The 12,654-nt window shown below is 44.2% G+C and overlaps 1 protein-coding gene across 2 annotated transcripts in view; it reads left to right on the top strand.

Moving 5' to 3' along the window:
- The window catches only part of CYFIP1 (cytoplasmic FMR1 interacting protein 1), a 546,797-nt gene that overhangs the window by 353,258 nt on the left and 180,885 nt on the right, over positions 1 to 12,654 (top strand). For both annotated transcript variants that reach the window (XM_069204288.1, XM_069204289.1), the window contains exon 23: positions 5,251 to 5,338. In XM_069204288.1, coding sequence (XP_069060389.1) covers positions 5,251 to 5,338 — 88 coding nt within the window. The remainder of the gene's footprint in view (positions 1 to 5,250; positions 5,339 to 12,654) is intronic.

The raw sequence follows: 12,654 nt of genomic DNA, 5'->3' as shown, positions 1-12,654 counted from the left end.
TTGACACACTGCGAGTATGATTTAAAGCCTGGGACCAATCTTCAGCTGTCAATTGGTTCAGTAACACAGTATTCCATTGAGTCCTAGCATTTTCTAATCCGTTTACGGGGAATGTATTTAAGGCTTTGTACGTGTTTATTATAACTTTGTTCTGGTTATCGTATGTTAGCATGTGGTGTAACAAAGGGGAGGTAATAGGTTCCTGATCCCCTGACGTCCACGCCTTTTGGATTAAATGGCAAATAGAGTAATATGCCATAAATTGGCCTATTCCTACTGAGGTGAGTTCTCTCATAGATCCAAACGACATTAGCTTTCCTTCCTCAAAGCAGTCTCCCACCGTTAGTATAACTGCCTCTGCCCAGGTTGCAGCGGAGTACATGCCCGCTGTGTTCCCCTTTCCTGGGATTTGCCCCAGTGGGTTAAGGGGGGAGTATGGGGTCCCTTTTTGACCCTTTTGGACGTATTTAGTCCAGTATTCGTGTGCGGCTATCATTAATAAGTTACCGGTTGCCCCTTTTACCAGGGCATTGAACAGCCACGCCAGCAATGGTTTGCCATGTAGCTGCTTCATGATCCATGTAGTTTCAGCCGATTCGGGTCTGTGTATCCAGTTTAGGATCCACTGCAGCTGTGCCAAGGCAAAGTACAGTTCAAAGTTTGGGGCTCCCAGTCCTCCCTCACTTAGCGGACGCTGTAGTGTGGCGAGGGCAACTCGAGTCCTACCACTCCCCCATATGAGTCTTAGTAGGGCTGTGTTTAATTCTCGTAAAAAGCTTTTTGGTATTATCACCGGTAATGCCGCAAAGAGATATAGAAGTCAGGGGAGTAGCAGCATTTTCGCTATTGCCACTCTGCCTAGTGGCGATAGTGGCAGTGCACACCAGAACCGTAGAGACCCCTTTATAGAGTTCAGTGCGCTTCCCAAGTTGCCATCCCTCAAGTCATCAGGCTTGTGGTATATATGAACTCCCAGGTATTTGAAGGTGTCAAAGCACCATCTCAAGCGCCCCTCTTGTACTGACTCCCTGTTCTCAGTAGGCCACTCGGTCAATGGGAACACACATGATTTATCCCAGATGCGCGAGAGCCGGGATCCTTTGTTGTAGAGGCCGCGCGCGTCCCGCAAGCCTCTGGGAGCCGCTTGCCTCACTTTGAGTCCTCCGTGAGGCGCCGCCGGGACCCCGGTACTCGGGGAGACAGCTCCTGCCCCTCAGCAGTGTCCCTGGAGGCGCCGACCAGGATTTTAGGTGGGCCAGAGACGGAGCCTACGTATCAGGCATCCGTCGCGGCTGCCATCTTGGCCACTCCCCCCTCAAGAGGAGACAGTTGACCCCCTGAACTGTAGTCAAGGATGGGTCCCTCGCTCTGCATTTAATAATATGGAAACCACTCACTTCAATAGTCACTTATCAAGAACGTCCCCACTTCACACATTGAAATCAGGAGGAATACCTCATTGTGTAACCTTGAGTAGCCTCACTTCATATCTGACAGTGGAGACGAAGTTCTGAAATGGAAATCATGTGGAAACCCTGGAATACCAACACTGAAGTAAGGTAAAGGCCACTGATCCTGTTATCGGAAGTTATGGAAATTGGACTCATCGGAGAGAATACCTCACTCTACAGAATGTACTCTTGGAAGATTAGCTCACTTTTTCCAGTCCCCCTTAAATTTGCTTACGTTTCACTGGGAAGGACCCTTCTCCTCCACTGTGAGTGGCGACCAGAGCAAAATGCATCTAAGTTTAACATGGACTTCCTTCTGCATAGAGGGTGCACCTGCTACAAGTAACTTGGCTTTGTTTAATAATTCATTTCTGCGAACTAGAATCCGATGAGACCCCTGGAGCTCCAGCACTGTCCTAAATAACAACTCCACCGTTCAATAGGCCGCAGTTGCATGGACACTCAGTTTTAACCACTGTTTAAGTGGATTTGTTGCCTAGAGAAATTAAAAATCTTCCCATTGCGTCCTTCTTTTGTGAATGATGCCTTCAGGTTCCCACTTGACCGGCGTGCTGCCTTTCAGAGAGAACAAAAACGGACAGTGTAGGATGAAGGCATTACTTGCAACAAGACTGCTTGGTGAGAGAAACCTTTCATTGCCATAGAGACATTGCTAAGCAATTATAAAACAACGTCATCTGAAATGAGTATTTTCTAAATCTAGGACACTTGCAGATTTAGCTTCCGCTGATAAAAGGATCACAGCAGAGCAAGCAGCAGTTGTACATCGAATTTAGTGGTTTGGTACTGGAGGCTTTGACTTCACGCAGTCCTTAAAAATTTTGTTTTAACATTTTTTGCGCTGTGATAACCGACTTGGTGGCTTGTACATTGTTAGTTATAAGCTGAGCTAGAGCGAATGCGGCTTTTGTGCCTCTGGTGTCAGCTCTTACCTGCATTTGTTTTTTTTGTTTCTTGAGCTGTGGTAGTTTATTCTGTCAAACAAACGCATGCATGGTTCTTATATTTGTGTTTAACAGTCTAATAATTCGTTTGATCCGCAGTTCTTAATGAGCACTTTGCTGCTGGTCTTTATTGCGAGAACGGCATGACACGTTAATGTATTGTCTATGACTCTATTTTATGTTGTCACCATCTATGTAATGCACTTTGTATGGCAAAATAGTGCTTTGGGGATATAGGTGCCCTTTGCAAACATTTCTCGGATTTTCATCTGTTAGGTTGCTATTTATTTGTTTTTTTTATTTTTTTATTTTTTTATTTTAAACTTATGATTGGTTTGTTCAATATATTATATAAAAATGCGTTGTGTTGGTTATTGTGATAAAGTTAAATATTCCAGTTCCTACTGGGGATTATTGTAGTGTATGGCTACCAGTGCTGAAGAACTTTTATGTTTTTTTGTGTTCCACTGAAGTAAATAGTGTCCATTGGCGGACCTATGCAGTCTGGCATTCCTAAACAATTGCATAACTTTTATGATGTAGGTGGTCTGCTTCTCGTGAATTTGTACGGGTTTCCATCTTTTAACAGTGTGTAGCAGAAAATTGCTTTTGTGTTTCATTTTTTGTTCCCAGCCTATTAGGGAAACACAAATCTTCGTACTTGCCAAAGAGCGTTATCCCCTAAAGAATCAGTGCAGTCTATTCAAACATCTCTGGCCTCTCTCCTCCATTTTAGCTGTGACTGTTCTATTCAAGAGCCAAATGCCTCAAATCAGACTGCTTACCTCAGCCGCCACCTTTTAGTGGCCTTTTCGATGATAAATGTGACTCTTCTGACTTTTCTCTAGTTTTTCATTAAATGTGGTAGAAAATTGAACAGCAGCACGTTTGCAAGTTTTTCACGATGTTTACTTCGTTATTATGTAAATCTCTGTTTATGAAATTGAAAACATAATTTGAATCAAACTGATATTTGTATTTCCACAATGATATTTCCTCTTTCTCGTACTCCATCATCGTGCAAAGAACCTTAATTTGGTGGATGAAGTGCTTTCAAACCACGCGCTGTTGAGCAAAGCTTTAGAGCTTACCAAAGGGAGCGAGACCACCAGATTATCTGTATTATTTACAGCACCATATGTTTTGTGCTCAAAACCAAATGCTGGACATTTTAATATCACGGTAGCTGGAAGAGGGTCTTCTGTTATATGTAATGTCAGGCACACTGCTGCAGGATCGAATGATTTATTGTTTACAATCGAACGCATGGGGGACCCTCGAGGTATTGCAATATCGCCCTGATATTGTTTCATATGAAAATTCGAAATATTTCCACTTGTACTATTGTCATGAAATTGGCTTGTTGCTAATATGATGGCAGTTGGTGGTTGTACTGTTTTTGCTTACCTGTGTGAAGTAGTCAGTACAGTTCTCACTGTGAATGTATCCAAGGTATGTATCATAGAGTGGTATTTCTCCATGGCTTTAGTAGTGATTACCTGGTGGTCTTTAAGGTATACTTGTTCTTATCCGCTCTGTACCAGAATAATTAGTTCATGCTTTGCCTCAGCCCGTTGTCAAAGAAAGAAGGTACATTGCCAGGCAGTGTTTAATTTGTAAAATAATAAGTCCTGGGGCCCAAAGTTTTGCTCGGTAAGCCACAACCTGCGCTATTGAGTATCAAGCTGGTGTAGTCTTGAATTCATCTAATGCCTCCTTAATCCACCACCAGACATTACCTGTCTCCCTATCTCACTCTTGCAGTTTTTTTTCATCTTTGCTTTCTCACTTTGCCACTGTTTTTCCGTCTTCTTTTATCTCTTTCTTTTCTCCTTTTGTGTTTTTCTCTTTCTCTTGTTCTGGATTAAAGTAGAATGAGGAATAAGGAGTGCAGTTGGTCCCACCTGCAACCACCGGTTCATATTAAGCTTTGGTGTCTGGTCTTGTTGGCGATACCACTTGAACCACTGAGGAAGCTGTGCGTTCTGCATAGGGCTTCTGCTGCAATGTTTGAATGTGGACGTTTCTTCAAGGACATGGCTTTCACCCTCTCCCTGATCTGCCCATCTGCCAAGTTTCATTAGTTATCTCTATGACATGTTTTTTTGAAGTATATGCCAGTTAATGTGCTTGGGCCCTCCGCTTTCATGGTTCAGTCTCCTGGCAGAAGTATCTTTAAACTGCAGTTGGGTTGCATTCAGCATACCATAATCCCTTTGGTAGAGAGGTCTTATAAATGCTAAAATATTTTTTTGCTAGCTTGAACAAGAGATAACATGTTTTTACAACTGAGTTTATGATCTCTGGTCACATTAATAGTTGTTGACCTAGCAGGATTCCCAGGTTCTCGACCAAAGGATTAGTTAGCTGAGAAGCATCTTGTACATTGAACCCAGCAAACAGAGTAGGGGTGTGGACACCACCTCTAGGCAAAGGGCCTGCTTTAGAACTCGGCGGACGTGTTTAACTGTCACAACGATAACGGATATCCCATGCGCCCAAATCTAAATCCCAGTATCTTCTGTGGGATTTAGATTTCAGCAGATGGGATATGTCACCGCTGTGAGGGAGTAACACGTCCGCCTAGTTCAAAATGAAGCCCTAAGTCTCCTTTGCTGTCATTAAGGGCTAGCTCACTGAGATGCGCCTAATGATAGATTTTAGTTAGGGAGGTGTGAATTTACTCAATGACATCAAATTATTGTGCATCAACTTAGAGGGAACTTCTTACCTCCTCTTTAAATCAAGCATCACATTTTCATCACAGGCAGTTATTCAAAATGTCTATTTTTCCACATACACAATGTTCAGATTTTCTAACATTTCTGTTTCAGATTTGTTCGAACTGTGCTTCCATTTTCTCAGGAATTTCAAAGAGACAAGCAGCCAAATGCACAGCCGCAGTATCTTCATGGTTCAAAGGTTAGTGCTTTGTCTTGTCCACGTACTCTCATAGTTACAAAGAATGATGTTGTGGAAGGATCTCTTTGTTCTAATTGAAATATATACATTATTTGTGTATGATTTCTGTAGTGAGCTCTGCATATCGCAGTAGTGCGCTTTAGGGTAGAAAGTGTAGGTGTAACCCAAGCATGAAAACACACTTTTGGGAGAATTGGGTTACAAATGCTGGCAACTGTGATCCCTTTCACAAGCTCTTATTAGGTAGTGTCTTCTGCTTCAAAGGACTTCACTGGAATTCTGAAAATAAAATGACATAGACAGGATAAACCTGTGTAGACTGATGTTTTGTCAGCAAGCTTGCAAATGGTTTCCTCTGGATTAGCCAATTAATTGAGAAGCAAATCACCATTTTAACTCTGTTTTCTGTGTCTTGAATCTATACACACTGCTCACTCCCATGCCCCTTTTTATGTGTTCCATTCACATCAGGTAGAGATGCGAACCACACCTTCAGCTAATAAGTCAGTTTGCATTGAACATAAATGTGAATCTTGAGAAGGACTGGCTTATCTATCTTATGTATTTTCTTGAGTTTTAATCTACATTACACTAACAATAAGTATAAAATAACCTTTTCATTTGTACAGTCTAAATTTATGGGTTAACCCCAGAGCGTCTGTTTAGGAGAAACCCTACAAGTATGATAACAGTGTTGTTTTCGACTGCCCAGAACTAATTAAAAGTAAACAGCAACCCAGTGACCGTGTAATTAGTGTATTTATGTGCTAGCATCCATCATTATGACCATTAAACTAAAAGAAAGGGTTGCGGCATCTTAGCCATAAACATTGATTAGAAGAAAACAGAAGTCACAAAATCTACTTGCTTGGGCCACATAAGAGTCACACACACACACACACACCTACACACCTTGTGTCATAAATGCCAAATTGTTTGCAATAATAGCACTGTAAACATATTCAACATAGTTGCACTACTTTTTCCCCACTACTGCTGCTTGTTTATGTATCCTGTTACACTGGAAAATGTAAAAGCAATTATAACAGATTCATCTCTATATTCAGGTCCTCATTATGAGTCCGCCGGTCCATGGACCGCCAGACTTGTGGTGGTGCTTGGACTGCTGCGACAGGGATGTTCTGACCGCCATATTATGACGTGGCAGAGCCGCAACGGTCCGACCGCCGGCACCACAAGTTTGCCGCGAGCCACCAGCCTGGCGGTGCCATCCGTTTCAATCCACCAGGGCAGCGCTACAAGCAGCACTGCCCTCTGGATTACGACCTGCGTTTTGACCAGCCTTTGCATGGCTGTCCCACCTTCATGTAAAGGCTGGTGGGTGCTGGGGGCCCCATGGAGGCCCCTGCACTACCCATGTGCTTGCCATGGGCAGTGCTGCGGCTTCTATGGACAGCCCCATTGCGCTTTTCACTGCTCGAATTACGAGCAGTGAAAAGTGTGACGGGTGCTATCGCACCCGACGTAACGCAACATTGCCACTGGCTCAATTACAAGCCGGTGTCAATGTTGTGGTGTGTTTCCTGCTGGGCCGGCGGGCACTGCCCGACGACCCAGCAGGAAACTCGTAATAGGTACTGCGAAGGGACGGTTGCATATGTGGTCATCCTGACACAGGACTTTGGCGGGCAGCCTTCGACACCTGCCTAAATCATAATGAGGGCCTAGATGTATAATCTGGCATGTATCTTGATGGAATAATCCCTGGAATTTTCAAATGAACTACTGAACCCAAAAAGTCATCACATATGTTACATTAACTGTTGCATCTTTTAGTGGGTCACATTTCTTTGCAGTACTAATATATTTGAAGTACTGTTTGTATTTTTGTTGTTGTACCTATATTTTGCTTTATTAGTTCTTATAAGGCTTTGTCCGTTCATATTTGAAATTTGCTACAATAAAGGTGTGTCTCCAACAAATACATAAAACCTGTGAGATATGAATTGAGTGTTAGGAATCAGATCCATGTAGTGGCACACATATGGCAATTTTCTTCTATTTTGGCAAATACAATGCAAAACATCTGACCTTCTGTCTATACCCATTGCCCCAAGTACTATTGTTTAGCATAGTGTTTCTATAAGTATCGATCCATTTGTATTAGCTATTTTACTATACTATAGGTCTGTCATTTATGAAAAATATAATTGTGTCAGTTAATTATTACATAGATTCCAATTCTGAAGCAGTTGTGCTGGGGAAGTCCTAGTAATACCACAAGGGTGCTGTGCGGTCACTTAAATGCTGGTAAAATCAGCCCCCTATTCCATTCCATCGCCACCACACTGATGAACTAACTAATCAGTGAAGTGGTTCCCAAAACACTTCCCTATGAAGGTAAAACTTAGAGATGATGCACACGTCAGATCGTGGATCATCGCACAGCCTCCTTCAAAAGAATATTGCACTTTGTGCCATACCATGTCGGGATAAACGCATCTACATGTATAATTGTATGTTCGATGGCATCTGTTGCTGCAGATACACATGTTGTGCACAGTCCGCCATCTGGTGTTGGGTCGTTGTGTTACAAGTTGTTTTTCTTCGAAGAAGTCTTTCGAGTCACGAGACCGAGGGACTCCTCCTCTTTGCTTCCATTGCGCATGGGCGTCGGCTCCATCTTAGATGGTTTTTTTTCCGCCCTCGGGTTCGGACGTGTTCCTTTTCGCTCCGGGTTTCGGGACGGAAAGATAGTCAAAACTTCGAAAAACTACGTCGGTATTGTTTCGCTCGGGATCGGGATAGTTAGAATCGACACCGAATCGTGAAGAGCTCCGGTAGCCCTTCGGGGTAATTTCGATCCCCCGTCGGGGCCTGGTCGGCCCGACCGCGTGTAACATCGACACCGATGGAACGGACCCCGTTCCGATTCTGTCCTAAGTGCCACAATAAATATCCATATACGGACCAACATTTGGTCTGTAACTTGTGCCGGTCACCCGAGCACAAAGAAGAAACTTGTGAGGCCTGTCGTGCGTTCCGGTCCCGAAAAACGCTCCGTGACCGTCGAGCCAGAAGATTACAGATGGCGTCCACGCCGACAGAACACCGAGAGTTCGAGGAACAAGGAGAAGAGGAGGAAGCCTTCTCCATCCATGAATCGGACTCGGATGAATTCGACGTCGATGAAACTGTGAGTAAGACGTCGAAAAGCACACAGCACAAGAAAACAGACAGGGTCCAGGGGACGCCCCTGCCAACTGGCCATGGCTCAACCCATAAAGGTGACCGTCCATCGGCACCGAAAAAGGCCGAACTGGTGCCCAGAACGTCCGACTCGGGTCGAGACACGGGCACGCAACATTCTCGGGACCGAGAAAGTGTTGCCGAAAAAGATCGACGCCGAGAAAGCGGAGCCGACGCTGCTAGACGCAGAGACAGCGGCACCGAGGATGATCGACGCCGAGAAGGCTCGACTCCGAAAAAGAAGAGATTCGCCTCGGAGCCGAAAACAAAAAAAGACACAGTTTCGTTGCCAAAACAACCAGCAACCGAACCCACTACCGGCTCATATTTAGAGGAACAATCATTGTCCTCTCAAATGCGTAAACACAGGTTTGAAGAGGAGTTACAGACTACTGATGTAGACCATACACAAAAGAGGATCTTCATCCAGAGTGGAACAGGGAAGATTAGCACTCTTCCACCAATCAGGAGAAAAAGGAGACTAGAGTTCCGAACTGAACAACTAACACCACAAGCAAAGGTGGCAAAGAAAGCAACTCCGCCACCCTCTCCTCCACCTGTAACTCAGATATCACCGGCACAAACTCCGTCACATTCACCGGCTCACACCACCATGAGCCAAGATGACCAAGATGCTTGGGACCTATACGACGCCCCAGTGTCAGACAATAGTCCAGAGTCCCTCACCACCTGAGGACAGCACAGCGTATGCGCAAGTGGTAGCTAGGGCAGCAGAATTCCACAACGTGTCGTTACACACAGAACCTGTCGAGGATGACTTCCTTTTTAACACCCTCTCCTCCACCCATAGCAACTACCAAAGCCTGCCTATGCTTCCAGGAATGCTAAGGCACGCGAAGCAAATCTTCAAAGACCCTGTCAAGAGTAGAGCGATCACTCAGAGGGTAGAGAAAAAATATAAAGCACCTCCCACAGACCCTGCTTTTATCACCTCTCAACTGCCACCAGACTCAGTCGTGGTAGGAGCAGCTTGCAAAAGAGCCAATTCACACACATCGGGCGATGCACCACCCCCGGATAAGGAAAGCCGAAAATTCGACGCAGCTGGGAAAAGAGTCGCTGTACAAGCTGCAAGCCAGTGGCGCATCGCAAACTCTCAGGCGCTCCTAGCGCGTTATGACAGAGCCCATTGGGACGAGATGCAGCATCTCATCGAGCATCTACCCAAAGAATTTTAAAAGCGGGCAAAACAGGTGGTTGAGGAGGGACAAAACATCTCCAATAACCAAATACGCTCCTCTATGGATGCAGCGGACACAGCTGCAAGAACAATAAACACTGCAGTAACCATCAGAAGGCACGCATGGTTACGCAAGTCTGGCTTTAAACAAGAAATACAGCAAGCAGTACTCAATATGCCGTTCAACAAACAACAATTGTTCGGACCAGAGGTTGACACGGCGATTGAGAAGCTGAAAAAGGACACTGACACAGCCAAGGCCATGGGCGCGCTCTACTCCCCGCAAAGCAGAGGCACTTTCGGCACCTTCCGTAAAACAACCTTCAGAGGGGGGATTCGGGGTCATGCCACACAAGCCAGCACCTCACAATCAACACCGTCTACCTACCAGGGACAGTACCAAAGGGGAGGTTTTCGGGGCCAGTAGAGAGGGGGACAATTCCCGAGAAACCGGGGAAAATTTCAAAACCCCAACAACCAAACAGTGACTTACAAGTCACTCAACCCCTCCACATAACACCAGTGGGGGGAAGACTAAGTCAGTTTTATCAATCGTGGGTGGATATAACAACAGACACTTGGGTCTTAGCAATTATCCAACATGGTTATTGCATAGAATTTCTACAGATCCCTCCAAATATCCCACCAAAAACACAAAAAATTTCAAAACAGCATTTAGACCTCCTAGAAATAGAGGTTCAAGCACTACTGCAAAAAGAAGCAATAGAACTGGTACCATGTACAGAAATAAACACAGGAGTCTATTCACTGTACTTTCTAATACCCAAAAAGGACAAAACACTGAGGCCAATCTTAGATCTCAGAATACTAAACACCTACATCAAATCAGACCACTTTCACATGGTCACGCTACAGGAGGTGTTACCACTGCTAAAGCAACAAGATTACATGACAACCTTAGATCTCAAAGACGCGTATTTCCACATACTGATACACCCTTCGCACAGGAAATACCTAAGGTTTGTATTCAAGGGAATACACTATCAATTCAAAGTCTTACCGTTCGGTATAACGACCGCACCAAGAGTATTTACCAAATGCCTAGCAGTAGTAGCCGCACACATCAGAAGGCAGCAAATACACGTATTCCCGTATCTAGATGATTGGCTAATCAAGACCAACTCGCTAACAAAGTGTTCATAACACACAGAGTATGTCATACAAACCCTCTACAAACTCGGGTTCTCCCTCAACTACAAAAAATCACACATTGTGCCGTGCAGAATACAGCACTACTTAGGAGCGGTAATCAACACAACAAAAGGATTAGCCACTCCGAGTCCACAAAGGGTTCAAAATTTTCACAAGGTCATACAGGCCATGTATCCAACACTAAAAATACAGGCAAAAGTGGTTTTAAAACTCCTAGGCATGATGTCCTCATGCATAGCCATTGTCCCAAACGCAAGACTGCACATGAGGCCCTTACAACAGTGTATTACCTAAACAAGCAAGGGGGAACACACTCGACACAGCTGTGTCTCCTAGCACAAAAGATATGGCAATGGGCAATTCACAACCACATTCGCCTAATAGCACAGTTTATTCCAGGGATCCAAAATCAACTGGCAGACAATCTCTCTCGCGATCACCAACAGGTCCACGAATGGGAGATTCACCCCCAAATCCTAAACACTTACTTCAAACTTTGGGGTACACCGCAAATAGACCTATTTGCAACAAAAGAGAACACAAAATGCCAAAACTTTGCATCCAGGTACCCACACAGACAGTCTCAAGGCAATGCCCTATGGATGAACTGGTCAGGGAAATTTGCATACGCTTTTCCCCCTCTCCCTCTCCTTCCATATCTAGTAAACAAATTGAGTCAAAACAAACTCAAACTCATATTAATAGCACCAACATGGGCAAGACAACCTTGGTACACAACACTACTAGACCTGTCAGTAGTACCACACGTCAAGTTACCCAACAGGCCAGATCTGTTAACACAACACAAACAGCAGATCAGGCATCCAAACCCAGCATCGCTCAATCTAGCAATCTGGCTCCTGAAATCCTAGAATTCGGACATTTAAACCTCACTCAAGAATGTATGGAAGTCATAAAACAAGCTAGAAGACCATCCACTAGACACTGCTATGCAAGCAAATGGAAAAGGTTTGTGTGCTACTGCCATAATAATCAAGTTCATCCATTACACGCATCCCCAAAAGATTTAGTGGGATACTTACTACACTTACAAAAGTCAGTTCTAGCCTTCTCTTCCATTAAAATACACCTTGCAGCAATATCTGCATACCTGCAGATTACCCATTCAACTTCACTGTTTAGGATACCCGTCATTAAAGCATTTATGGAGGGCCTAAGAAGAATAATACCACCAAGAACACCACCTGTTCCTTCATGGAACCTTAACATCGTCTTGACAAGACTCATGGGACCACCTTTTGAACCCATGCATTCTTGCGAAATACAATTCTTAACCTGGAAAGTTGCATTTCTCATTGCCATCACATCTCTAAGAAGAGTAAGTGAAATTCAGGCGTTTACAATACAAGAACCTTTTATCCAAATACACAAAAATAAGGTTGTACTAAGAACCAATCCTAAATTCCTACCAAAGGTTATTTCACCGTTCCACTTAAATCAAACGGTAGAGTTACCAGTGTTCTTCCCACAGCCAGACTCAGTAGCTGAAAGGGCACTACATACATTAGATGTCAAAAGAGCACTAATGTACTACATCGACAGAACAAAGGAGGTTAGGAAAACAAAACAACTGTTTATTGCATTTCAAAAACCTCATACAGGAAACCCAATATCAAAACAAGGTATAGCCAGATGGATAGTTAAGTGCATCCAAACCTGCTATCTTAAAGCAAAGAGACAACTGCCCATTACACCAAAGGCACACTCAACC

The sequence above is a fragment of the Pleurodeles waltl genome, chromosome 8 (assembly GCF_031143425.1).
Source record: "Pleurodeles waltl isolate 20211129_DDA chromosome 8, aPleWal1.hap1.20221129, whole genome shotgun sequence".
Classification (NCBI taxonomy): domain Eukaryota; kingdom Metazoa; phylum Chordata; class Amphibia; order Caudata; family Salamandridae; genus Pleurodeles; species Pleurodeles waltl.
Note: the sequence above shows the minus strand (reverse complement) of the source record. Positions and strands in the feature narration are given on the sequence as shown.